The sequence below is a fragment of the Acomys russatus genome, chromosome X, assembly GCF_903995435.1.
Source record: "Acomys russatus chromosome X, mAcoRus1.1, whole genome shotgun sequence".
NCBI lineage: Eukaryota > Metazoa > Chordata > Mammalia > Rodentia > Muridae > Acomys > Acomys russatus.
In genome coordinates, this window is record NC_067169.1 from 17,681,139 (window position 1) to 17,708,844 (window position 27,706).

The following is a 27,706-nucleotide window of genomic DNA, read 5'->3' on the forward strand; positions in this document are numbered from 1 at the left end:
TTTTATCAGAACAATAGAAACCATAACTAGGATGTTATCATTTCAAGAGTGTATTAGAATATATTTTGACATTTTATTATTATTGGAAATTGAAAGTATTCCAATTCTCCACTGTCCTAGCCAAAGCTGAAGACTATCTGTAGCAGAGATGAGACAGGTGCTTTAAAATTGTTCCCACCCATTTCCAGAGTGGTATTGTAGAGTGCCACTGCATGGCATTGGATTTGGACATTTCCTTTAATATCCACAGAAACCTAGAAGCAGTTTTGAGGCTGTTGCCTGAAAAGCTGGTAGAACTCACTGCAGCTTTCGTTGAGGATCTGTGCCTTCCCTAGCCCATTAAAAAAAAACTAACAATAGGATTCCTTTTTTCTCTTTTTTATCAATGACTGAATATTGTAGGGTAAGTGACTGCTGAGTCCGATTGATTTCATTAATGAACTAGAATACTCAAAGGCATTAAGCCTTTGTAGAGTGATGGGCATAGTAAAAGAATAGTTCTATATCAAGAGAGTAGGAGAAAATGAATAGGAGATTTGTCTTTATGATATACATTACTTAAGAAAAGACTTATAATACTAATGTTGAGTTTTGTTTCATTTTATATGAGTGGCTCGCACAGCACCCAACAAAGTATTGTATCTGCCAATGGAAGGAGAAATCACATGAAGATTATAGAGATCACTTTTGGAGCAGAGATACACAGAATGGAGCCCAGAAGTCTCTAGAGGCGAAAGCAAGTATTTCACCTTGTTTCCCCCTGTTTGCCCTCACCTCACCCCTACTCTATTATAAGCTGACTGCCCTTGGTATTTGTGTGATTCTGGCTGTGCAACCTTTATCATTCTGATAGACTTAATCTCCTGATGCCTAAAGGCAGCACAATGTGCTACCTCATCCGTTTTCCTAACAGTTCTGAAAGCCATATAGAATGTCATATAGACTCCCTGGTAACCTAAGAGGCCCACAGCTCCTTATGGGGAATTTATTTGCGCCATACAACTCAGATCAAGATAGACTCTCTAAGTACACCTCTGAAAATCATTATCTGATATTATTGTGGCCCTCATCCCCAGAAGGAAGAGGAGGAGGAGGACGAAGAAGAGGAGGAGGAGGAGGTAGTGATAGTGGTGGTGGTGATGGGGGCTCCTAACCCCAAAGAGAAATTTAAAAGCATTGTTTTCCAAGTTCATTCTAAAACAGTGGCAACAGATCAATGCAAAACTTGGTTTTCAAGAAAAATTCTAACCAATTTACATCCTAGACAAAAGTAGATATATCATGCTAATGGACAACACTTGGACCTGTTTCTTAGGACTAACAGTAACCACACTATAATAGAAGCAATACATACCATAGGAGGGTTTCCAGAAAACTTTGGTACTGGACATTCTTTTAGAGTTCCCCATTGTTTGATTTTGTCTGCACAGAAATCTATATTATGCTCTTCCAAACTCTCTGAAGTCTGTCCACGTACAATTCGTCTGGTGAATTAAGAAAAAGCAATTCCACATTTACTTAATAAGACTACAAGCAGCTTGAGTCCTTTAGACTCTTGAGATCCAGGGCCTCGTGTATTCTAGGCAAACACCCCAGCAATGAGCTGTATCGTCAACCCCGATTGTGGACATCCTGCAAGTATCCTGATGGGAGCCCTGCCCTTTTTAAGTAATGAAACCCTTCTGAATAAATCAGGGAAGGAAATGGAAATATGTGAGATTGAACAATAGAATGTCTGTACAGTGCTACAAAGAACATCAGCACATAACATTATGGAGTGTGAGTCTTGGGTTACTAATGTGTGCCCTTTTAAAAGGGAGAACTGGCTTCTTTTCAAGTGTCATTTTTGTGCATAGTCGAACAGAATCTAGAAAGATGGTAACTCTAACAGGCTGATTGTTAACCCAGAGAGCATCTTTGTCACATTTGAAAGAGTTTCTCTGTCTTTGAAGACACTTCTGCAAGCCAATCACATGGCCAGCAAAGAGGAAACTATGTTTCACCTCTTAGACAGGCATTGCTACATACTGGATAACCCACACGACCACACCCAGTGGCTTTGGGGCTAGCAGAGCTCTTTATTTGTAGATCCCTGACTTGTCCGGGCTAGGCAAGGTGCACACCGGTAATCTCTACATTCCGCATGCTAAGAATGTGATTTTTGAAGGTTCCAAGGCAGCCTAGTCTATACAATGAGATGCCATCTGAAAAATAAAATGTTTTCTAAATGTTATCTTTCTGAGGTGATTTAAGCATCCTCACAGATAGGAGCACCAGCACTGTACTGCTTAAAGTACTTAGAGCCTATATAGTTCAACTCAGAAATTATTAAGTAAGCAAATGTTTAAAAGTTAGGCAATTCTGGGTTAGTAATGATGGAAAGTGGGAGGTACAAAATGGAGTGAGTTATTGTAAAGAAGGCAAATGACATGGAAGCCCATTTGTAAACTTCATTTGGGATACCTAAAATTAACATATCATTTAGTACATTCCGAGAATGGTTTAATTCAAGACCATTATCTATCCTCTACCCTTTTGTGAAACAGAGTCTCATTACGAAGCCCTGGCTGTCCTGGACCTGGGTAGACTAATTCCTTCCTATTTCTAGCTCTTGGTGAAGAGGTTTTGTATGAGTACTTGGTTTTGGTAGGCTTGAAGGAAAGTACTGTTCATTAATTATTTCAGTTAATCTATGGAATCAGTTTGAGAAGCAAATATCATTTTTTGCAATTTTACATGATGGTACTGAAGCTGAATGATTTGTTGAAAATAATTCTAGTTTTGCTCCAGACAGCCTTGACCTGAAAGCTCAGTTCTATCCATTGGTCATCTTGGCAGGAGTCTAAGGAAAAGGTCTTGATTCCCCAGTTCATTTGGGGAAAAAAATAATAGAAAAAAAATGTGATTTTTCTCCTTGTGCTCTCAACAATAGGACCAGAAGTCTGCAAATCTGAATTTTAATTCCAATTCAGCTGTTACTTAGCCACTAGCCCCTGAGCAATCATCTGAGCAGTGTAAATAGCAACTACTACTGAGGTAGAGAATAAGGCAAATACATCCAGGTCTGAGGCAAAGAAAGACACCTGTGTGTGCCACTGCACAAACAGGATGTGATGGGAGTAAAGGAGGGAGGAGAGGAAATGCTTCCTCTTTTGAAGATTTCGCTGAGATAGCTGGATGGTGAGCAAGGTCCACCGTAAGACATTCCATTTCCTTAGGAGACTCCAGAGAGTCTTCATTCACACAGGCAGGTACTTAGAAAGAGTTTAGCAGGGGTGGAAATCAGGAAGTAGGTTAAGAATGCACACAGAAGGTGGCCACCGTTGCTTTCCCTTATCCTTCCTCTTTTCACTCTCAAGACTTGCTCACCCCTGGTGACTTGGCTTGAGCTTTGCATATCTACTTTCCCCGCCCTCACCTTCCTGGAACTCTATATTCATCACGGAACTTCCCTGGGCTTGGCTTTTATGTGCAGGTGGTGTGTAAGAGTACACAAATGAAACTTGATATCAAAAACAGATTTTTTTCCCCAAGTTTACAGTCAAGCACTGTGTGTCTTTGTGAGCATTTACACCACAGCCCACTCTAGACCACCTGTTCTCTAGGCTACACACCAGCCAGGAGTGGCTTGGCCCACATCTTACCATTTTTACTTTTGGGTTTCACATCCACACATTAGAGGGGATAAAAGAAATACTGAATGTCAAGTTTTTAGCACCTGACATAGAGCTTGGTAGAAGCTAATGACTTCTATCATATTCGAAAGTTTGAAGGTGATGTCTTTGTATTTTTCTAGACAGCATTCTTCCACAGCTCCTGAGGTAGATCCTCATACCCAGTAAAAATCCAGTAATGATTGTGGTTTAAAACTAGTTCGGCAGGGGCTGGAGAGGTAGCTCAGAGGTTAAGAGCACTGGCTGCTCTTCCAAAGGTCCTGAGTTCAATTCTCAACAGCTACATGGTGACTCATAACCATCTATAATGAAATATGGTGATCTCTTCTGGTGGGCAGGCACACATGCAAGAAGAACATTGTATACATAATAAATAAATAAATAAATAAATAAATAATCTTTTTTAAAAATCCAACTGGACAACAGAAAACTGCTTCAACAGATTAATGACTAAGTCTTGTACTTTGGGATTTTGCCTAACCTACTTGTGATTTACCCATAGTAAACAATGTGGCGAATATCCAAGACCCTACCAATGCATTTAATAAGTTATGGCCATCAGAAAGTAGACTACCTTCCCTCTTCTTACATAGGAATATAGTGGACTATCTACACAGTCAGACACAGTTGACTTGAGACTAACCATAACCAGTGTATTTTAAACACTAGGTATATATTTCATGCTTATTTTAAATAACTGCATCATAAATTAGATGCATACAACAAGAAAGCAAAAATAATGTTGCTGTTCCTTTTGGCTGACCTCTGCTGTTCTCTCACATCCCCTCAGCAGACAGGGTGACCCCACAAAAGCAAGGAAGTCCCTGTGCCTCTCCTTGGGCAGTGCCTCTAGAAAGTGAACCCAAAGTATTTGACAATGGAGTTAGAAAACTCACTCAGCTCCATGGATGGCAAGGCCAATGAAGAAGATCACAAAGAGATGGTGTGTATACCAGAACACCTCAAAGTAAGACCTCCGGATGGTTTTGGTAGAGGATGTGATAATCAATATGAGACATAGTGTGATGACGACTCCTGTGATGCCAGCCAACCGTGTTACAGCCACATACAGGCCCCCTTCAGGGTTCTGGAAAACAGAAACACGTAGGATCATAACTGCTGGGGTATCCATTTTAAAGCTCTTTATGTCAGGCACTTCCTGGCCCTTTGGCTATGCTAATAATATCTCTCAGAGGGATATGGTGTTGAAGTTTACAAATTTAAACTGTCTCACATTATTGAGGAGTCATAGATAAAGGAGATGCTACATTCAGATGATTCTAACGGAGTTCAAGTATAAAGAACTGACCTAGTAAAAGATGGCTTCAAAGTGTCTGATGCTCTTTAGCTCTTTGATTTGGAAAGGGCACAGTACTTAACTGGCCAATGATTTCAGACAATACCTGCCATCTGAAGCAGGGTTCACATGAGTAGACCCTGAGATGAGAGTTTATGGGCAAGTGACTTAGAAAGAAGGTATGCCAAGAGAAACTTATCAGACAGGGTTTCCCTGTGCAGCCTTGGCTGTCCTGGACTCACTTTGTAGACCAGGCTGGCCTCGAACTCACAGAGATCTGCCTGGCTCTGCCTCCCGAGTGCTGGGATTAAAGGTGTGCGCCACCACTGCCCGGCTCGACCCATGGAAATCTGGACAGAGCATGACAATGCCAGTCCAACTAATATGTTAAAATCATCCTTATACACCATTTGGAAAGCAATGAATGATGGCAAGAAAAATTATCCATGGTACCACAGAAAAAAAATATGAATCATGCCAGCTTTTCTCATGTCAGTTTGGATGTAAAAATTGTGGCAAAATTAAAGTTGTTTTATAGCTGTTTTTTTTTTTAAACACAGGAAGTGTGTTTGAAATTCAGTGGTGGAACTTAACTGTCTCCCTAAGCTTAAGCCACTGGGTTCATAAAAATGTTCTGAGCTCCTTTCTGGATTTAAGAAGCTTCAGGCACTCATGAGATGAAAACCTGTGGATTCCCTCATAGCTGCCTGAAAAAAAAATATATATATATATATATTAAAGCAAGACTTTTCTGAAATCATGCTTGAGGCTAGACAAAACATGGGTTCTTTACCCTTTATAGATTTATCCCCGTTCTGTTCTTTCTGCCTCCCAGAAAAAAATAATTCCGATAGTAATCCCACTACTACCTCCAATTCCTGATTATATCCTATTCAAACAAATACTGGCTTTCTAAAACCCGCCCTCAAACCATCTAAGACAAGCCTCAGATGCCTAACAAGTCACTCAGACTTTCTGAGATATGAGATCTCTTTCATTACAGCAAGTAGCGAACCCAACTTTGATTGAACATGAATCCCTCACTTTCTTTTATTGGTGTGCGCAGTCATGGGTGACCATGAGTTACTACACGATCCACATACAATCTTCCTCACAAGAGAGCCCAAGGATCAGGAAAATATCTAAGCAATCTATGTGCATGGGATCAGGAGGGTAATAGGCATTTTCTTTACACTTATATTATAAAACATTAGCAAACTTTCATGGTTGGTTTTTGTGGACATATTATAGCTTTTCACCCAGTAAAACAAAATCCTCTGCTTTAATAGCCCAGAAAACATCTGAATCAGAAAAGGAGAGGCTTACCTTGAATTTTTCTCTAGCAAAATTGAGATACTCTTCACCATCCTTATCACCAATTTCAGAGAGTGCTACTGAATAATTGTCAGACTCTCCAACTCTTGCATTCACACACCATTCGACATTGAACAAGTGTGCAATGGTATGAATCGCTAAAGAGGGCAGAGAAGAGAAACAAAGTGGGAGAAAGGTATAGACAGCATTATTGACATCTAGGTTTCTGGCTACAGCCTATGGACTCTCAAGAGAAAGAAAGGGATGGGGCCTAGGACATTGTAAACAAGAACTGAGTCCCAATAACCAGAGAAGCAACACAGTTGTAGTTGGTCAGCTCCCTTCTGCCTGTGTGACTGTGGAAACATCATTCAACCTCTCTGATATTGGTTCCCTCATTTGTAAAGTGAAGGTGTGGAACTAACATTTCTGAAGATCCAACCAACTTCCAATATACTTTTGATAGATTCACACCCTCTCTTTTTCCCTAATGTGTTTGTACTCGAATGAGAAAAGCACACGTGTGAAACCTCCAGAGAGTGGTGGCAAACAAAATTGAATTCATATGAACTCATGGTCATCAGCATGAATCTCTTAAGTTAAAAAGAAATTGCATTCTTTAGTTCCCTAGCACTTGCCTAGAGCTTCCTAGTGGCCTGAGCCTGTCATAAGTGCTTTACAATGACTCAATCCTTACAGTAAACCAATGATCTAAGCAAGTCTAATATCAGCTCATCTAAAAGATGAAGGAACTAGCACATAGATTGTGTTAAAACTTTGCCCAAGGTCATCTAGCAAAGAAAAAGCTGAATGAGGATTCAAATCCAAGCTGGGTGGCACACATGTCTGCATTCTTACTGGTATAGTATTCTTCTTTCTAGCAGGGCATTGTCAATCATTTCTTTTGATGCTTGCATTTACCACAGCTCAAAGTCCTGCAAAATCTGGTAGATGAGGAGCTGAGTTAAATACCTCTAAACTAATTTTATTTTCATCAGGTAAGATATGTACTCCCATGCTCGCTTTGGCAGCACATATACTAAAATTGGACTGATACAGAGAAGATTAGCATGGCCCCTGCACAAGGATGACACACAAATTCATGAAGTGTACCGTATTTTTAGAAATTATATGCTTTCAGAACAAAACAACTGGACACTGACATTGCATCAGACCTGAGAGGATGCATTGCTCTCAGCATGCTGGACACCTAGTTTGTTTAACCTTTTCCCCAATTTTATTTGGGGCCCTACAATGGTATTATTCATCCCAAATCAGCTGGAAGAAGCCTTAAGAGAATGACACCCCATCATTCCCTTTAAGTGGGGTCGGGTAGGTTTTTGGTTGCTTTCTTGGGCTATAGAGGGTTATTATCAATGGGAGTTGGTTACAAGTTACTATTGGTCTTATTTAGAGAGAAAACAAGGTTAGACTAGCAATGTCTCTTTTTTCTTTATCTTACATTCTTAGGTTTGGAGAAAGGGGTTGTAAAAAAGAAGGGGGAATATAGAAATATATAAGGAAGATAGAACAAAAAGTAGATTAGTGAATCTATTCTTCAACTTAATGCCTCAATTGTCACTCACAAGATTATTTTTAGTTCACTGGTATAGAATTTTGTATATAGATGCAAAATAAGTTTAATTCTAGATACAGTGGTATAGAATTCAAACGTAAGATTATTCTTCACACATATTATACATATATATATTCTAATATGAGGTATTGTACCCATATAACTCAATTATAATGCAAGGTTTTCTTCCAGTGCTTTGAAAGTGCTAATGCAAGATGTTTAGGATAAATAAGTTATACAAGTTAATTGTTAGTTGATAAAATAATGGTCATGTCAATTGCTAGTCTATTTTTATCACAAGAATATACATCTTAAGTGCAGCAGATAGCTACGATTCTATAGAAAGATAAGGTAGGATAGTTAGGAAGGTCTTCAAAAGCCTCAGAGACATGCAGAATATAGCATTTTTAAATTTTTTTTTAATTATTTTAAAGATTCACTGACAATGAGACAGGTTAACTCCTGTCAACACCCAGCCTACTTCAAAGAGGATAATGAGCATCACAGAACCTCCTTATGGAGATGGCTTCAAATGTGGCAAACAAGCCACTGGGCATAATGTCCTCGTTTCTACCACAGACAGAATTCTGCCTTAAAAAAAAGTGCAAGCTTGGATGCAGTCAGAGTTGACGGCCAAACCGACAAGACAGGGTAAGCAAGTTCTCAATAGTTCCTGACTCACAAATATGCCTGTCAGATATATTGGTCCAGAAGGCTGAAGAAGATGCTCCAACATTACGGAGAGTTTTGGGTGACTATTCAGGTAGCAAACTGTCTCTGCCATCTTCTCATTTGGAAAGCTACTAACCTGCACTCACCAGCATACTCAGGTAATCAAGTTTATTCCTTCTAAAGTGTCTGATGGCGTTGAAGACCAGGTAGCTTAGTTGTTTAGGGGTTAAGATGTTTTTAGGTCTAGATAGATGTTTTAAGTTGATAATGACAAGATGTGATGGAGATTGATTTACACTCAGAATTTTAGATGAACCAAGATAGGAAAGATGCTTCCTTCAAGGTTGCCAAATACAAATAGCAAAACATTAAGAATGTAACATTTATATAAATCCTGATTGTGTCATGGTTCTTCTTGTTATAGGTAATTTATTGTACATATGTGTAATAATAAAATGTATGTGTAAAAAATTTTTTAAAAAGATATGTGCTCCCCACAGGCAGAGTGTAAGCCTTTTTTGTTAACTACTCTGTATGTCTATTTTCTGGCAAATAAATTATTTAAGCGAATTCATGGAGATTGTGTGACAGTTCTAGGCACATTCTTTGCTGCAACAACATCCCCACCACAATAGTGATGGTAATATATAATATATCACATATAAATATACATTGTATGCATATATATGAATAAAATATAATGACTAAGTTACATAGGTGATAATGGCTTTCTTAATATATTTTCAGTTTACAGCTCATATTTCTGTAGGTTTACTGCACAAATTCACAAAGACCATATTCACAGCAAAGCAATTTGGTAGAATGAAGAAACATTTTTGAGCCGGGCGTGGTGGCGCACGCCTTTAATCCCAGCACTCAGGAGGCAGAGGCAGGCGGATCGCTGTGAGTTTGAGGCCAACCTGGTCTAGAAAGCGAGTCCAGAACAGCCAAGGCTACACAGAGAAACCCTGTCTCGAAAAACAAAAAAAAAAAAAAAAAAGAAACATTTTTGTGTGTTTGTTAGCAAACATTTTTGATACCAAAATATAAGGAAATGGTGAGGATGTAAAGCAGACTGTATGGCATAATTGAATTTTATTTATATAGGAAAAGCCTATGGTTAACACAATGAATTGTAACATATGGAAATAGAGCTTGAATGCTTTTGAACTGACATCTGACCACAACATAATGGACCTGCATACATGTATCCCAAAATAGAGGGCATCCTCTGTTACAATTACTATCTGTGTTTCAAATGTCTTCTAAAACTTACCAGTGTGGAGTGCTATCATCCAGGCTACCATTTTATGGAAAGTGAGGTTCCTATCCAGTTGTCTTCGAATTCTTGTTGAGCAACACTTTGGATGAAGAGAAAAAAGAATGGTAGAAATTGTTAATGTGAAATCTTTCTCTGTCCCAGAGACTTTACATGCATCGTCTCATGTGATTCTCATAACCACGCGACAGAACTATATTTCCACCCATCTGGTTGATAGAGGTAGGCATCTCTGCCAGTCCGAACAGCCAGCTTAAGAAATACGGTTCCTGGGAAGGGGTTTAAAGTTTACCTCCTGTATTGTCCTTGGCTGGTGCCTTAGTTTGAGTGTCAGAATATTCTCCACAGTTGAGTGGAGAGTGGGATGTGACTTTCTCACGTACTCTGGTGCCTCACATTTGACCATGTCCCCTGGAGGGGGAGACCTGGTGGCACTCAGAGGAAGGACAGCAGGTTACCAAGAAGAGACTTGATACCCTATGAGCATATACAGGGGGAGGTAATCCCCCTCAGTCACAGTCATAGGGGAGGGGAATAAGGGGAAAATGGGAGGGAGGGAAGAATGGGAGGACACAAGGGATGGGATAACCATTGAGATGTAACAAGAATAAATTAATAAAAAAAAATACGGTTCCTGTTCTCATACTAGTAGCATGTCTCAAATACATTTTTCATTGTATAAAGTTTTGAATTTTGACAAAATATAGTTCTTGTTTTTATTAATTTATTTAATAGACAAGGGATCCAAAATTCATAAGGAGCTGGCCTATTCTCACACAAGTGAACAATTCTAGACCAAGTGAACAAGGTCTGCAACCCAGTTGCTCATATACACTTTAGGAAGAGAGAAATGAGTTCACTTGCCCATTTACATCATAGACATTACAGAAATATCATTGCCATATAATAATAATAACAACAACAACAATAATAACAATGGTAATAATAATTAACAGTCAGTGGGAGCTTGTGGAAGGAGCTGCTTTAAGCATTTTTATATGTGTCGGCAACTTAATCCTTTTGTCAGTTTTGTTAAGGAGGGGTCGTTATGATTGCTAGGTAACAGCTGATGAAACAAAGGTAACACAGCCAGTGAGTGGCAGGCATGGGATTGAAATCCAGACCATCTGAGAGTAGTTTGTATCGATATTGCAGGATTTGTAATTTCTATGATACTTTGACATTAAAACTAGAAAACATATATAATTGCTGATTGTGTCATGGTTCTTCTTGGTATAGGTAGTTTATTGTATATATACATATATACATGTAAAGAAAAAATGCTTAATTAATTAAAAATGCAGAAAAAACTAGACAACAGGCCTGTGGTCTGGTGCATTTGGCTCCTCTGCATATGTTAGAGTGCATGGATTTAAATCTGGGGCCAAGTCAGTGCTCAAGCAGAGAAAGCAAAGCAGTGTTGATGGTTGAAATAGCGTTTTACCACATAAAAACTGCCCATTTGCTTGTTCTAGCTGCTTTGTGCCACAATTTAAGTGTACTACCACAGAAAGTAAAAGTCCTTTAAAGAAGACAGTGAACTTCCTTAAGAACCTAAGGTTCTGTCCCTATTTCAGTCTAAATAGTATATGCAATTTAAATAAGGACATTACTTATTTTTAATACAATATTCTGATTTTGTAGAAAAAAACATGATTGTATGGAAAAGTGTACCTGCTCTATTGTTTCTCAGTTCACCACACCTAAAAGGAGGAAAGGCTACATAAAAGATGATACTTGGCATTGCAAAAGTACTAGAAAGGAAAGCTATAAGGATTCCAGATAAAGGAGAAAAGTTTTATCAAGTGCCTTGAGGGATCCAGGTAATTTACCCATCACTTAGTGAAATAATGCTGTCTCTGTTACAGATTTAAAAAGTTAAAATTTTACTGGGGCTGGGATTCCAGTCTACTATTTGTCTATCAAAGGTCCATGCCCCTTTCCGTCAAATCAGATGCAAAAACAGCATCACTATTATTTTAAATGCCTCAAAATCATCAGACTCAAGAATTTGCATTTTGGAATCCTTAGTGCAAAGTGGTCATAGAAAGTAAGGGTAGGAGAACCAAGAGTAGAGGGGAGAGAAACCAGTAAAGGGCATATTATCATTCAGCTACAACTGTCTTCTAACCGTGGGCTTATTCAGACCAAGGAACTCCTTAACAGTAGCAAGGAAATGGCAGAATTCTGGAATCCCTTGTGCAATCTTCTCCCCTTGACTTTGGATGGACCTGTGGATGTGAGGCGTGATTTTCTTTTACTATATGATAAAGTGGATTCTGCAGATGTAAAGTCCAAAATTAACTTAAAGAGGGAGGCTTTTTTTTTTTTTCTGGGCAATCTGACACTATTACATAGACTCTTTTTTTTTTTTTTTTGGTTTTTCGAGACAGGGTTTCTCTGTGTAGCCTTGGCCATCCTGGACTCACTCTGTAGACCAGGCTGGCCTCGAACTCACAGTGATCCATCTGCCTCTGCCTCTGCCTCCCGAGTGCTGGGATTAAAGGCGTGCACCACCACGCCCGGCTACCACATAGACTCTTTAATTGTAGGTCTAGATGTCCCAAGTGGAGGAAGTCAGAGATTTGAAATACAAAAAGCACTTAAGGTACATTGCTGTCTGGAAGATGGAGGCAGGTATGTTGTCAGGGAGATGATGGGGGCTGTGGGATCTGAAAGTGGCCATGGGATGACTATGACTGTTAGCAAGGAAACAGGAGTCACAGACCTGCAACTGTAATGAATAAAATTTTGCTAAGAAGGGGACTGTAAGATGTTTTTGTGGTTTGGTTGGTTGGTTTCTTTCTTTCTTTCTTTCTTTTTTTCATTTTGTTGTACAAAACTAAGGATGACATCCAGGGCCTTGTGCATGCTAGAAACATACTCTGCCCCTGAGCCTGACCTTCAGAAGAATATTCTAATACAGTTTCCAGCTGCATTCATCTCCTTTCAGCCTGACAAACTTTTTTTTAATCTCTTGCTCACAGAACACTCAGTAGAGAAGTCAGCCACAGGGTGCTGGACCTCAGCTTTACACAACTTTCAGTTTGCAAAGGAGAGTTGTTCTAAGCCAATACATTTGTGGCAATTTGTTGCACAGCAGTAGATAATTACTAGCATCCATCCTGCAGTGGTGAACTGTACTGGACTCTTAAGAGTCTTGGGATGAGCCAGGCATAATAGCACATGCCTTTAATCCCAGCACTCGGGAGGCACAGGCAGGTGGATCTCTGTGAGTTCGAGGCCAGCCTGGTCTCCAAAGTGAACCAAGGACAGCCAAGGCTACACAGAGAAACCCTGTCTCAAACAAACCAAAGCAAGCAAGCAAACAAATCCCAGGATAGGAATTAAAATAGCTAAAAGCAGTAATGATATTGCATTTGAAAGTAAGTTTTGCCTTCATGAGCATCTATGGGGACTCACAGACCTAGACCTACTGCATAACTGTGGGACAGTTCCTCACCTGTCTAATCAACAAAGTTCTTTTCTGGGAGGCATGCATTCATTGAGAGATGTTTTATTAGATTCTGATGTTACTTTGCATCATTGTGTGAGTTCTCATTGAATATAGCCTATCTCTTCAGCTAGAAGGCAGGCATCCTGTACAAAGATCAACACTCTGTGTACTTTTATTTTTTTTCTTTAATAAAACAGATCACATTCTCATGGCCTTGAAAACAAAAATCACTAAGCCTATATGCATTTGCTGCTACTTATTTTCTATTTTCTTGAAGGAGGGGCTGAGAAGGAAATTCACTAGCTCCTGCATCAAAACAAAGTTGAGGAGAAACAGTATGGCTTTGTTAGGCTCCCTATATCATCTCCATAATCTCATCTTTATCACTAGCATGAGCATCAATCCAATTTGAAAAAGAAGAGATGCTGATGTGCCTTAGTAACCTTTGACACCAACACTTAGAAAAAAGATAAGTGCAGAGTCAGAACAATGGAAAGGTATGATTAGGTAACACGGTGTCCATTCAGAGATAACCATTACAGCTTAACATCTAGTGAAAGCAAAGCACGTGTTAGTCGAAGAGAAAACTGATGAGTCAGTGCAACGGGTCCCATCAGGGCAGCAAGCCTTCATTTTTCCTAACTGCTGTTTTCTGTATGGCCAGGTAAACAAACCTAAAGAGAAGTCACAAGCCAGGCTGATACTAAGATTTCAAGAAAATTATCTCCTCACCACTTCCTGAAAACAGGGGCATGATGATCAGCTGGTGGAGTATGAGGGAAGGGCTTTATTGCCTTAGGTTGCCTGGGCCCTTTCTGTTCCTCCCTACCCTACAGATACCCTTTATGTGCTTTGACTGACCTCTCAGTTATTGCCAGGCATTTCCCAAGTAGCGAAATGCTCATCATGCCTTCTAGCTTCCTCAGGGAACTACCTCCTTGCTTTTGTCGCCTGACTCCTAACAGGAAGTTTCTTTGTTACTGTCACAAAGAGCCTTGCCCAATTTCAATCAACTATCAGTATACTGCAAGGGCACTTGTTGGGACATCCTGGCAAATTGCTATGCTCTATTGAAACTGAATTTCAAAATAATGAAATGTGGAACGAAGATGAAGTACATATTTAAAAGGGTGAATTGTGAGCTTTTGTGGATCCATGTTCTGCATGTTTACTTGGACTTACTGTGTTTGCATTACATATTTATAAACAATTTAAGTGAAATGTCAAGACTTAGTCTTACATCTGTCTATGGGACTCAGGCCAAACCACTGACCGTAAGGCTCACACATGGTAAAAACATGTGATAAATATGAAGAATACCACTTGGTTTGGCACTCCTTATAATCTTGAAAGCCCATGTCTGTTCTATAATCTCTTCCACAGACTCTAAACTTCTTAAGCTTGTGGCATCCATCCTTACTGACTTGTGTCTCCAGATATTACTACACAGAAAGACCTCTGCTAGGGTTGTCAATAATTGACAAACTTAATTAATTAGTATATTTTTAGTAAAATGATGCTCATTCATTTTCCTTCCCCCTTTTTCAACACTGGAGATTGAATTTGGAGCCTTCACACTTGGTGTGTTCTTCACCACTGAGCCATAGCCCTTCCTAGAAGGGTATATTTGTGTTTCAATTTGTATTATTTGGACTTCATCCTTGCTAAATTGTCCCTAAGACAGAAAGCACAAGACCATCTAGGAAACCACGGGGTTAGAGGCAGAACCATTAGGAGGCCCTCTGCATCTGAGACTATGACAAACCTTCCTATTTGATTCTGATCTGAAGATTAGGGCTGTCACAAATTAGAAATTTGTTTCTACACATCAAAGTGAGGTTATTAAAATTTCACCAGGGACTTCTGTATGTTCAGCCCTATCTTTTTCCCATCTCCCTCAACAAAGCTAGATGAGACCCTTTCTCCTACTTATTTTATTTTATTTTTTTTTTGAGGGGGTAAGGATACACAGCCAGATGGCCTTTTTCCCTCCAGATAAAAGCATGTTTCAAAAACAAAGTCTGAATGATTCAGACCTCTAAAACTGAAGAGAAATTCTATGGCAGTTTAGTTAGCACACTGTTCCATTAACAAGTTCTTTTTCTTTTTGTTTGTTATTGAAGACAGTGTTTCTCTGTGTAGCCCCGGCTATCCTAGACTCTTTGTAGACCAGGCAGGCCTAGAACTCACAGAGATCCACCTGCCTCAGCCTCTCTGAGTGCTGGGATTCAAGGCGTGTGCCACCACCACTGACTTTTTTTTTTCCATTAACAAGTTCTTGACATTATTTTGTCCTTATCATTTCTAGAGTAGGTTACTTAGCAGGTTCAAAAACATAGATTAAACAGAGTCACAGGGACAGTTCAAGATGTTGAGTTGACACATACAAAACTGAATAGGCTTTGGGAGCCCAATTGCCAGGATATGAATCCCCATCCAAGACAATTCAACGGGAGTATAATTGTGTTCCCACCTCCCTTCCTTGACATGAGGTCTCTGAAGCGTCAGTGAACTGTGGCTGCTATGATGTCCACCATCAGTCACAGCATACTCACTCATTTCAATCCCAAGCAGCAAAGGAGCTTCATTTGCAAAGTTCACATTTCAGATTGCCAGTCTCACAAGGAAGGGCGTGCCATACCGGCAGCAGATCATTGTTTTTGAGGGATGGGAAATGGGTAGCCGAATAGGTAGTATAAAGAGCAGTTCTAGGGAAGGAAGAATATAAATGTGGATGGATGGCAGAGAGATGGGGAGAAGAGGTAGTGGAGAGGCTGCCCAACTGGAGCTAAGTAGGTACAAAAGTAGCAGTAAGGAGAACCATTACTTTGTGTGCTAATTTAAGCAAACAAACAAATAAGGGGGGGTGTCGTTTTTTATGTGAAGACCTTTCTGTTTACAGAGCTGGGCTTTTCTCTAATTTATCATTGCTATTAAAGATTCTCATAAAGGTCATCACCCATGGGCCCCAGATGCTCCAAAGCAGATATTTCATATATGCTACTCCTGGGGCGTAGCAATGCAACTTCAGGTTATGGGGTAACAAGGATTTCTTAACTGACCACCACCTTGGTGAAAACACTGCCTGTTTCTCAGGCTTTACTTCCTCTAAATAAAAAGTATTCAGATGGGAAGACGGAAAAAGTTAAGTACCCAAACCATGTCTCCACAAAAACCAAAAAGTTACTGTCTCATGTAGCAATGGTCAATTCATCTGGATCCTGTATAATTTAAAAGATGGGTGACTGCACCTTTGAATCCAGTGAGATTTCATCTCCTTGGATTCTTCCATTCAGAAGACGATTTGAAAAGCCTTGTGATGACCCGTTAACACCAAATACTCCACAGTTTGCAAGGCAGAAATGTGACACATCAAATTAATGACTTAAATAAAGGCGCTCAAGCATGGTATTTCCAGAGGTGGAGGATATGAATCCTTCCAGAGAACCTCAAAGGATTTGTCAACATTCTTCTTCAATTTCTATTTGTTTGATTTGTTGTTTTGCTCCTGGACAAGGGGACTCAAGCATTTTCTCAACTATTTGTGGATTTGCAGTGCAGAAGGTGGGCTCTGGGCTCCTGCATGCTAGGTTACTGCTGTACTTCTTTCTGAGTCTTCATGCGGTTTGAGCCTTGAGAGTGGAGTTCAGGGAGTATGTTTAAGACCAAAGGTAGTTTGTAAAGAGGCGAGTAGTCTCAGAGTTGAATTGTTGTCAGCTCATCCATCCCATTTGGGCAAGTTGAGTGCTGTATGTTTTCAAACAAAAACTCTTCTGTAGACGAATATGAATTTTGTATGATAAGGGCAAGTGAGGTGAAGTGAAAGGCAAGTTGTTCTTGTGATTAACAGTTTAGCTGAGATATTTGGTAGTTGTACAGATTATTATTATTATTATTATTATCATCATCATCATCATTATTATTATTGTGATTTGAGACAGAGTTTCTCATCATCATCATCATCATCATCATCATCATTATTATTGTGATTTGAGACAGAGTTTCTCTGTGTAGCCCTGGCTGTCCTGAACTCACTTTGTAGAGCAGACAGGCGTCAAACTCACAGAGATCTGCCTGCCTCTGCCTCCCAAGTGCTGGGATTAAAGGCGTGCACCACCACACCCAGGTGAAATTTAAGACTCTGGTTTTCCAAGCAAAGTCCTTGCTTTCTTGCTGCTCCGTCCAGTTCTGGCTGCCCTCGCTGCTCTCACAGGTGCTTCCACGAGATCTCACCACGCCTCAACTGCACTTTCTTCCCAAGTGTTACCTTAGACATTTGCCCATTATAATTACTGTACTCTCATGGAAATAGTTTGCTTTCCATTTTTCTTCAAAAATGATTTTAACTTAAATATTGTAAGATTTTAGGAGAGAGAGAGAGAGAGAGAGAGAGAGAGAGAGAGAGAGAGAGAGAGAGAGAGAGAGAGAGAAGGAAAAACAGAGACACACACACACAGAGAAGGAAAGACAGAGAGAGGGGGTGGGGTGGTTGTACAAGTTTGTGTGGTGGCCAGAGGTTGATGACAAGTGTCTCCCTCTATTGTTCTCCATTTTATTTTAAGGTAAAAATCTCTCAATGAATCTGGAGCTCATCAAGTCTCAACTCCAGGTCCCAGGAGGGAAGTAACCCAGTATATTCTTCAGGAATAGCAAAAGCCCCAATGTGAAGCAATGTCTTGCTGCTGTCAGGTTTTGAAGGCTAGCTACACAAAAATATACCCTAACCAAGCTCAGGTTGCTGTGTGGACCTAGGCTTGGTGACATGTTCAACCTGAGCACCATCTCTGTATTTCTTCCTATGGAAAGAATATGGTGTCCTTCTTTCTCCCAAGCCAGACAGAACCTGAAAATACCCATCTTCATATAAATGCTCATAGACGCTAAAGGAAAACAATCTAGATGTCCACTCATAAGCTGGATTAGTATTATTCTCTGTTTTTCTCTGGGGACTGACAACTGAAACCACAGCTTTCTCCATGGTTGGCAGGCACTGTGCCATTGAGCTGCACCTCCTGCCCAACAATTTTATATAGAACACAAGAAAGGGTCATACAGAAAGCTTTATACTATTTCTCTCTCTCTCTCTCTCTCTCTCTCTCTCTCTCTCTCTCTCTCTCTCTCTCTCTCTCTTTTCTGGTTTTTCGAGACAGTGTTTCTCTGTGTAGCCTTGGCTGTCCTGGACTCACTTTGTAGACCAGGCTGGCCTCGAACTCACAGTGATCTACCTGCCTCTGCTCCCCGAGTGCTGGGATTACAGGCCTGTGCCACCATGCCCAGCTGAGTAAATGATTCTTAATCATATTTTCTTATGGTATGTTGTTTTGTGCATTGATTGTGCTTGAGATATTATACAGAAAATATGTTTTCTCTGACATAATTTTCAAAACATTCCTGAACACTTAGTTCCTAAATGTCATATGTCTGGCCCATATATTCCTACACATATATATTTATTTCATTACTATTGTTTATGTATAGTTTCGTTAGCTGCTTTTCAAAATTTCCAAGTTAAATGATTGTTCCAGAAAACTCTACCCTCAAATAGTATAATATATATGTATGTATGTATGTGTGCATGTATGTACATTTGTATATGTATAAATAGATGTAGATGCAGATGTCTATAATGTATATCACAGCATGGGGCATGGGGTAGCTCATGGATATTCTGCACAAGCGGAGCATCACAAAGCATTACTTGGCTCGTCCTTAGAAAGAGCATTTGGCATGATAGATTTGAAAAGGTGAGGCGCTCAATAGAATGTTCACTCTTACCGCACTGGAACCCCTGAGGAAGGAGAGCAGGTTTCGACACACTGGCAACAGGATCAGCATGCAGTTGAAATTGAGGCAGGCTGCCGGTGCCCGGGCCAGAGCCAGTGCTGACTAGAAGGGAGGAGAAAAGACTCTGGTGAGGAAAATACACATAATCCTCTTGCCTGGGACCCCAGAAAGCTCCTCCAAAGTTTCAGGAAAGGAATTGACTTTGCAGCACAGGACTTTCTCTTGGGATCTATTTGTATGTTTTGTTTTAACCTGAAACTGCCTTTTGACCCCAACTCCACCTTTGAAAGTTTCAAACATCAAGAGAAGTGGAACAAATTGACTTTGAGTTCTTACTTATCCATCTCCCAGACTACACCTTTGAAGTTTTACTATACATGCTTTATCACATATCTATCTCTGCCCACTCTTCTCCATCAGAGGACATTAGGTGTCCTCCTATGTTTCGATTGCTCTCCACCTTACTCCCTTGAGACAAGGTCTCACCTTGAACCGAGAACAAACTGTCTTTTGTATAGTCTGATGTTTAGTAAGCTCCAGAGATGCTACGGTCTCAGCTACTCCCTTCTCTATCTAGTAGTGGGTATATAGGTATAGGTAGTATATAGTATATAGTGTATAGTGCATAGTATATAGTATATGGTATAGGTACATGTGCTCACACTTGGCTTTTTACATAGGAGCTGGGGAACAGAACTCTTCTCCCCATGCTTGTGCAATAAGAACCCCTATCCTTTGAGTCGCCCCCTGCCTCTTATATATTTGATACCTTTTAAAGTAAGTTGCACGCATCACTTTATCTCCTTGTAAACCTTTGAGCATGCCATACCATTAGCATGAGGATGGTATCAAAACTAGGTCTTTGGTTTGAAACAAAGTTCCCGCACTTAGACCTTAACTGTAGCTTAAGTTGGTATGATGTAATACTTGGGCAAAATTGGTGTAGCGATATCTAAAGATGTTGCCTATTATACAGAGAGAACAGATCAGCATGAATACCCTAGAGACAATTTTAATAATGTCATATGCTTGTTTGATGATATTTATACATATGATTATAGCATTATTAATGTAAATAATTAATATTTTCAGCATTGGATAATAAATGGTGTGCTCTGGGACTGGCTGCCATTGTAATTATTTTCATTTGTGATGAAGAAGAGAGCTGACAGTTCAAGGAAATAGATATTACTTAAGGACTCACGGAAATTCAAGGACCTCCGCTCTGCTGGCCTACTGAAATGATGGGGTGCATGAACAAGTTCCTCAAAGTCTACAGCTGTAGCTCGAGCTTGACCTTCTCAAAATCATTTCACATGTCATTAGGAGGAGGGCTTCCCCATGGGAAAAAAGTGATATGAGCCACAACGGTTAGACAAAAACACAGCGAATTTCACTTGTCACATCGGTGTCATCCCTGTATTGATGGCTCCCAGTAGGCTTTCCATCCTAGAGATTCTATGTTAAGCTCAGCACATACTGGTGGAGAGGTACCCTCTAGGACCCTCTGCCATACTTCAGCTTGTTACACCGGCAGGCCCTAACAGACTTTTGCCAAGCAATTTGCAGTTGGGTGAGTAAAGCTGGTGATGGTGTTACTTCAAATCTTAAAAGAAATAAACATAAATACAACTGACCACAGTGGGAGCTGGCTAATACTGCATGAAGTAGAAGGTATACTCACCCCAAGGAGTTTTCGGGTATAATTATACTTAGGTCCATCATCATACACTTTGTAGTAATTGATAAACAGGAAGACGTTCAACCCCAACCACACCAACTGCACAAACAGAAATGGTTGTATGAGGTTTATATCTCCCAAGAGGTACATTCCATATGACACTGGAGTCAAATCAAGGACAGGACTTCCCCAAGTTCAGACTTTGGCAAAGGTCTGGGTGCAACTGGCTTAATGTCAAGTCTTTCCTGGTCCAGTAATTGACTTGTTTTGTGCATTTGCTTTACTACCTGGTCAACACACTAAATTAATAGCAGTCTTGTCTCTTTTCTCTTTCCTCTTCTTTTCATATTAACCCCAGACAAACAGGTAACAGTGGTTGCTAAGTAAGATAAGAATGGATGAAAAAAAAAAAGAATGGATGGAAATAAGGTATTATTGCTGTCTCCCATCTTGAAGGCAAGGGGATGAAGGTTATGGAATTTAAAAATAAATATTCTAGATTTTAAGTTCACATTTGATCTCAACAACAACTTTATCAAGGAATGATACTGTTCAATCTTCTACCTTCAGCTCCACTATGGCTCTTCTTCAATATTAAATTTTTAGTTTTTAATAGTAGCTATTAAATACTCATGGATGCTTCATAGCAGTCTCTCTGTACAAAGAAGGTGCTACAGAAACTTCATTTCTTACTTGCCATTTTCCCTAACTCTGGATTTCTAAGCCATTTCTTTGCTTTCATGCATATACATACATAATTTAAAAGATTACTTCCTGGGGAAACTATAATTAGAATGAAAACTATTTCAATTTGTTTCTTTTTTGTTTGTTTATTTGGTTTTATTGTTTTTTTTTCCCCTGAGACAGGGTTTCTCTGTGTAACAGTTCTGACTGTCCTAGACTCACTTTGTAGACCAGGCTGGCCTTGAACTCACATCGATTGACCTGCCTCTGCCTCACAAGTGCTGGGATTAAAGGCATGCGCCACCATGCCTGGCTCAATTTGTTTCTTAAGTAAGTAATCTTCTCTTAAAATGGTACTAAGTAGTCAAGACTAGAGCTTCTAATCCTCATGTTTCTATACCGCATTAGGATGTTGGTTTGGCATGAACTATGTTTCAATAAAGTATTTGATCTTTTAATTTTAACTGTGCTCATAATGTATTAATATCTCCAGAACTCAAAGAGTCTATGCATTGCATGGTAAATCTTTACAAAACTTCTATTCATAAGTGATTTTTGGTTTGCTTTTGCTTTTTTTTTTTGTTTTGTTTTTTGTTTTTGTTTTTTGAAGACAGGTTTCTCTGTGTAGCCTTGGCTATCCTGTACTCACTCTGTAGACCAGGCTGGCCTCGAACTCACAGAGATCTGCCTGCTTCTGCCTCCCTAAGTGCTGAGATCACAGGTGTACACCACTGTGTCTGGCTCCCTCATAAGTGATTTTTAATATCATGCTTCATTGGCTGTTTGCAAGGGTATTTAGGTATCACATTTCTTCCTATTCAATTCATTCATAATTGCTTTGCTGAGAACACTAACTTAAGTGTTCGGAACAGAAATCAATGTGTAGCCAAAAATTAGCTACAATTTTACTTCCAAAATTGTTTCTCAAGATACATTAATAGGCTTAGATATAGTTGAATATTATATACATACTTTATATGTACATAAACGAATATAATATTCAGTCTACATATGTATGAGTCTAGAAAACTTATTTCAATTCTTTCATCTTGATTTGTTGTAAAAATTCACAAACAACTACATTTTATACCTCATAAGGGGGAAAATGTACTTGTTTTAAAAAGAAATTTGAGAACTCTAATTTTTCAGTGTTATGCCTGAAATAAAGACACGTTTCCTATCCAAGTAATCCATAAGAATAAATGCTATTCAGAAAAGAGTACAATTTTAATTGACCATTTTAAGTAGTTAACATAAAAACTGGAGAAATTTACCTCTGAGTAATCAAGAAAAAACATTCTCAGAATTAGAGATCTTTAGTATGAGGTATCTTTTATGCTGTCTGCTAAATGCTAGCTAACCTCATAGTCTTAGGAAATCAGAAATAAACATGGACAAATGAGAGCTATTGATGCATATTTTTAATTAAGAAACTTTGGATGGGAGAATTAACTCAATCTACTTACAGATACATGTTTGTTCACAGAGCAAATAATTTTCTTAAGCAAATCACAATAATAAAAACAATCGCTCTATTTGAGCTTCTAACTGAACCCAACATGTCCAAAAAGCCTTGTAATGAATCTGGTTTTGGTACTTACAATGACAAAGATGGAGAGCCCCTCATTCACAGCCCAGTTCCCCATGGCAGCGAGGCTTAAGTGTGCTGGGGCTGCCTTTCTCCTCTGCTGGGCTGCTCCTTCGCAGGAGGAAATGAAAACAGTGGCCTTGGGGCAATAGGCTTCCTTTTCTAGTATCAGAAATTAGCTAATCATTGGTCAACTGCAAGCCTGTTTCCATAACAAATTTACATCTTCAAACCACACAAAAACTACAGAAAGAAAAAAAAAAGAGATCCCATGATTCGATCACAAGTAAATACACTGGAAAAGGCAACCAATTGCTACAACTGAGAGACTCTCTTCAGGTTTTACATTTTGTTTTATTATTTGCCAGATTATTTGTGTAGTTTATGGATGTATTGTACACAGTGAATTATTATTTTTTAACTAACTAGTCACTTACTAGCAATTTTCAAGTTATCCAGGTAGCCATGTCTTGGTGCTGGGTAAAACATATTAAACACATGTGACATCTTTGACAGGCTTTACAACCATATTTATTCTCATTGGGTAAAGTAAAAAGAGTGATAGATGATATTTATAGGGTGTTTACCATGTGCCAAATTTATATTTTAAATTATATTGTGTTTGCGAATTGGAACATACGTATACATACACACGTATGCACATACAGAAACATTCTTGTGTACACATACACATCAATTCATTTGATTCTCACAACTCAATTCCTGTAAAGTAGGTTCCATTTTGTGATTACATTTACAGATGAGGAAACTGAGACACTGAACAGTGAACTTACTTGGACCCAGTTACAGTGCCAAGGAATAATGCAGCCTGTTATTTGAAGTCCAAACAATCGACGTCACCTGTAAAGAAAGATACCAGAGAAAAAAGCTAAGTGTGTAAACATGGTCAGATTAAAGGCATGTCAGCGTGTGGCAGATGCTAAAGCTAGTCAGTCTTCAAGACACAAAACACAAGGTTCTGATGGTGAAAGTTGACTGACTGTACAAGCATGGCTATTCACTAGTTACAGCTAATAGAGAACTTCCAGAAGCAAAGTGGAGCAATGGAAGAGGACGAAGTAACGAAAGAACACAGGTAGAAACTCTCTCAGTTGCTGTCTACAAACTACATGAACAGCCCCAGGGATTGTGGCAATTAGTAAAACAGTGTTTTTGTTTTTTGTTTTCACTGCATGATAGTTAAAGAAAGGTATTCTGACCTTCTCCATGGCAAGTAAAACATGTAAAACCCACAGAAAAGCAAACTAACCTCCTGGGCTCATTCCCACAGTCGGGAGATTCCAAGAAGCACAGTTAGAAAATCAGACCGTGGGCAACTTTTGTGTTTCCGTGTTTCCTGATCTGTGGGCCTACTCTCTCCAGCACTGCTGTCTGTCATAGGGAACTATATTTGTCAGCAAGGTTAGATTGACGTCTTCTGGTTGGTTTTGCTAAAATGGAGTAGAGGAGAGGCCACAATGTTTCTCCTGCGGAAGAGGCATTTACCAGGTGGACTCACTTGCTGCTGCCTTCAGCTTCGCCGAGTTAGCCCCTCCTTCAGTGTACTGAACACCTGCTAGGCAGTGGCACTGCAGGGCTCCAAGCTGCCAGATGGCCCTGGCGCTGAGTGGGGGTAGGGGGTAGGGTTAGACAACCTCCTCCCAGTTCCTCTCTCGCTGAGAAGCAACCACTTCCTGTAGTGGCTCTCTCTCTCTCTCTCTCTCTCTCTCTCTCTCTCTCTCTCTCTCTCTCTCTCTCTCTCTCTCTCTCTCTCTCTCATGTTGCCTCTTGACCCCTGCTGGATCATTCATGGAACACTTTCCTGCTGTGAAAGTCCCGCTGTTGAAATATAGTAGTTTCTGACTTTGAATTGGATTTTGAAATAAACCAATTCAGTTGAGGACTTATTTTGTTCATGTAACTAAGGAAGTGGAGTCATATATGCCTAAACAATAATAAAAGATCATAAACCCGAGTTCTCTTTATCTTCCCAGCTCTCTAGACTCCTTCTTCAGGATGAATGCTGATCCTTCCAGCTTTTCAAATTTTAACAAGGTCTTCTCTCCTGTACCATCCCCATCTTTTCTCTTTCCCTACCTAATGGTTCATGGTCCCTTGTTCTAAGTCTTCACGCTTTCCCTACCATTTTTCCTCTGCTTTCTGAAGCCTGTGCTCCTACTGAAGAAGAAATGAGAGCACCATGAATGTTCGCATATGAAGAAACAGGATTTTCTATTTCTTACAAACACATTTCTTGAACAACTCCCCCCACCCCTTTCCTTCCCTCTAAAAATTCAGAAGAAAATTCAGAGAAGGAAATATTTTTCCCAGGGGTAAGCAGCCATTCCCTCCTACTACTGTCCTTCCCCTTAGGAAAATAATCACAAATCTCTGAGTAGCATTTTCATGAGTTCTTAAGAGCCTCAATCAGGTTCACAGCTGGAGAAGATCACTTGCAAGGAAAAGTCAAAATCTTTCTTCCATGGAAACTAACTTCCCTCTTGAGAAGACTTTAAGAAAGCTGCATTGAGGGAAGGGTGATAAAGGAGCAATGGGATTAACTGTGTAGCACTGAGTACACAAGGAGAGAATGGAAAAAGTAGAAAAAGTAAACCTCTATATTAGCTAATGGGTGATAGCTAACGGCTCATCTTGTCCCAGTCCCTTCAGCTTCCATGGTCTCTTGAAACTGTTGGCCTTCAGTTGCACTGTGGAAAACGTAAGCGTAAAATCACAATCCCCTTGAGACCGAGAAGAGAGGCAGTCTGAAGTTTCAGAATATTCCTTGATGTTGCCTCCTGGACACAGTTCTGTCTTGATAGCTCAATTTGCAAATTAGGTTTCCCACAAGTTCAAGAAGAGAAATTCCTATAGAAAGGGAGAAACGTAACTACACCAAAAGTCTGAATGAATTGTGTTCCTGGTGCTGCTGACACTGAGTATTCCTTCTTTTGTAGCTAGCTTGTGTATGCTAGATTTTCCAGAATTGTCATGTTCTGGCAAAATCTGCAACTATGAGTTATGGTTGTCGGCATATAACCAACCTGCCTCTAGGTTGCTTAGCAACCTCTGATGTCAGCTGCCAGGGGCCCAGGATAAAAAGGACAAACCTGCCACTCCATCTCTCTTTTACTTTGTCTCTTGCCTTTTCTTTAAGGGACAACCCCATTCCCCTTTCTCTCTCTCTCTCCCGTTGTCTCTCTGTCTCTGTGTCTCTCTACACTCATGGCCCACTCAGGTTGTTACTCCCTCCCACTTCCTTTCCCTCAAATAAATCTCTCCATATCAGATCTGTTGCATGTCGCTCTATTTATTTTATATCCTAACAGTGGTTCCATATTCCTTGCATAAGGTTTTGCTACTGAGAAGTCCCTTTGGACACAGTCATTGTCCTATGTGTGGGCCCTTGATCGAAACAAAACCATTCAGTGTTTGTTTGTTTTCATCCTGTGGTGGACTTTTTATTCTGGAGAAACAAAAATAAAACCTCTTGCCTCTTCCTCTTTGTCAGTGATGTATGCCTGGTGTGACCACAGTCTGTCTCTACTATCATGTGCTAAAACTCTGGATTAGTATTTTACCAGGTCATGGAGGAACTGAGTTAGAACCTCACCCCTAAGGAGTAGCTCGCACAGTATCAGAAGGCACTATGAAGCTTCTGAGGGAGAAAAGCAATCGAAATTCCTACCCAGATGTAAAGCCTACAAACCACAGCAGTGAGTGGCCAGGCAAGATATCCTCAATTGTGCAATTATGGCACTTTCATCTTTGGGTAATCAACCTCATTAGGAAGGAACTCATGTCTGGTACCATGAGCCTAAGCAACTACTAGCGACTGGGCTGGTCACAGACTCTAGAGAGGAGAACCTCATATTGCCATTTTCCTGACCAAGTGCATTTCTAACTATATCCCAGTCCACTTATCATTATATCAAGAGATAAGTGTAGCTCTCTCCCCTCACCCAAAGAAGCGTCTCTTTTGCAGCAACGGCTACTACAGAGATCCTCAACTGGGATGCCTGCTGCTAGATAGCATCTTCTAGACTTGACAAGGATGCTGTACTCATAAAATCTCAAGAATACAGTTGCCTAAATAAGACTTACATAATCGCTAGGCATGGTGATGCATGCCTTTAATCGCAGCAGGCAGGAGGCAGAGGCAGCCCCAAGAGGAGGGGTTGGTGGTTGGTGGTCATTTAGGGACGTTGCTTGCGCTTTGTTAGTAGTGCTAAAGGAAAGAAATTAGATTCAGGGGTCTCTGTCTCTATCTCTCTCTCCTCCATCCTTTCTCTACCTAGTGAAAGGGGGGTGAAATAGGGGTGGGAGATAAAGGATGAGAAAAAGTAGAACCCACAAAGTAGCCAAGCTACAAGGCAGAGTTCTTGGAGGTAAATATCCAAGGAAAGAAAGAAAGGCTAAGAAAACAGGAGCGGGCCACAGCAGAAAAGCATTCGAAAGCAGCAACATCAAGACCTCAGCAATCAAGTGGGGAGATGTGAAACTGGAGTGACCCTGAATGACCTTGAGGAATATGACTCCAGAGTTTAGTGGTTTGGTTTGGTTTGGTTTGAGAGAAAGTCTTGTAACTATAGCCAAACAAGCCTGAAGCTCACAATGCCTCTCAGCCTTGTGAGTGCTAGGACTCCCAGCATGGGACACCACACCTGGCAAAGATGTTTTTCTCTGAGACAATCTACTGT

The 27,706-nt window shown here is 40.0% G+C and overlaps 1 protein-coding gene, 1 long non-coding RNA gene and 1 other non-coding gene across 3 annotated transcripts in view; 1 reads left to right on the forward strand and 2 right to left on the reverse strand.

Moving 5' to 3' along the window:
- LOC127185746 (cytochrome b-245 heavy chain) overlaps positions 1 to 21,029 on the reverse strand; it is a 34,293-nt gene extending 13,264 nt beyond the window's left edge. Inside the window, exons 1-6 of the mRNA XM_051142279.1 lie at positions 20,738 to 21,029; positions 19,045 to 19,155; positions 9,810 to 9,894; positions 6,298 to 6,443; positions 4,571 to 4,761; positions 1,355 to 1,484 (exon numbers count right to left, since the gene is read on the reverse strand). Coding sequence (XP_050998236.1) covers positions 1,355 to 1,484; positions 4,571 to 4,761; positions 6,298 to 6,443; positions 9,810 to 9,894; positions 19,045 to 19,155; positions 20,738 to 20,884 — 810 coding nt within the window. The 5' untranslated portion in view covers positions 20,885 to 21,029. The remainder of the gene's footprint in view (positions 1 to 1,354; positions 1,485 to 4,570; positions 4,762 to 6,297; positions 6,444 to 9,809; positions 9,895 to 19,044; positions 19,156 to 20,737) is intronic.
- Positions 7,301 to 7,407, forward strand: LOC127186138 (U6 spliceosomal RNA). The gene has a single exon (XR_007830367.1). It is a non-coding gene; the product is annotated as a U6 spliceosomal RNA (small nuclear RNA).
- Positions 21,030 to 22,425: 1,396 nt separating the features above from the next.
- LOC127185748 (uncharacterized) lies at positions 22,426 to 24,665 on the reverse strand. The gene is made up of 3 exons (XR_007830215.1): positions 24,277 to 24,665; positions 23,801 to 23,867; positions 22,426 to 23,249 (listed from the first exon to the last, which is right to left on the reverse strand). It is a non-coding gene; the product is annotated as an uncharacterized LOC127185748 (long non-coding RNA).
- Positions 24,666 to 27,706: the final 3,041 nt, after the last annotated feature.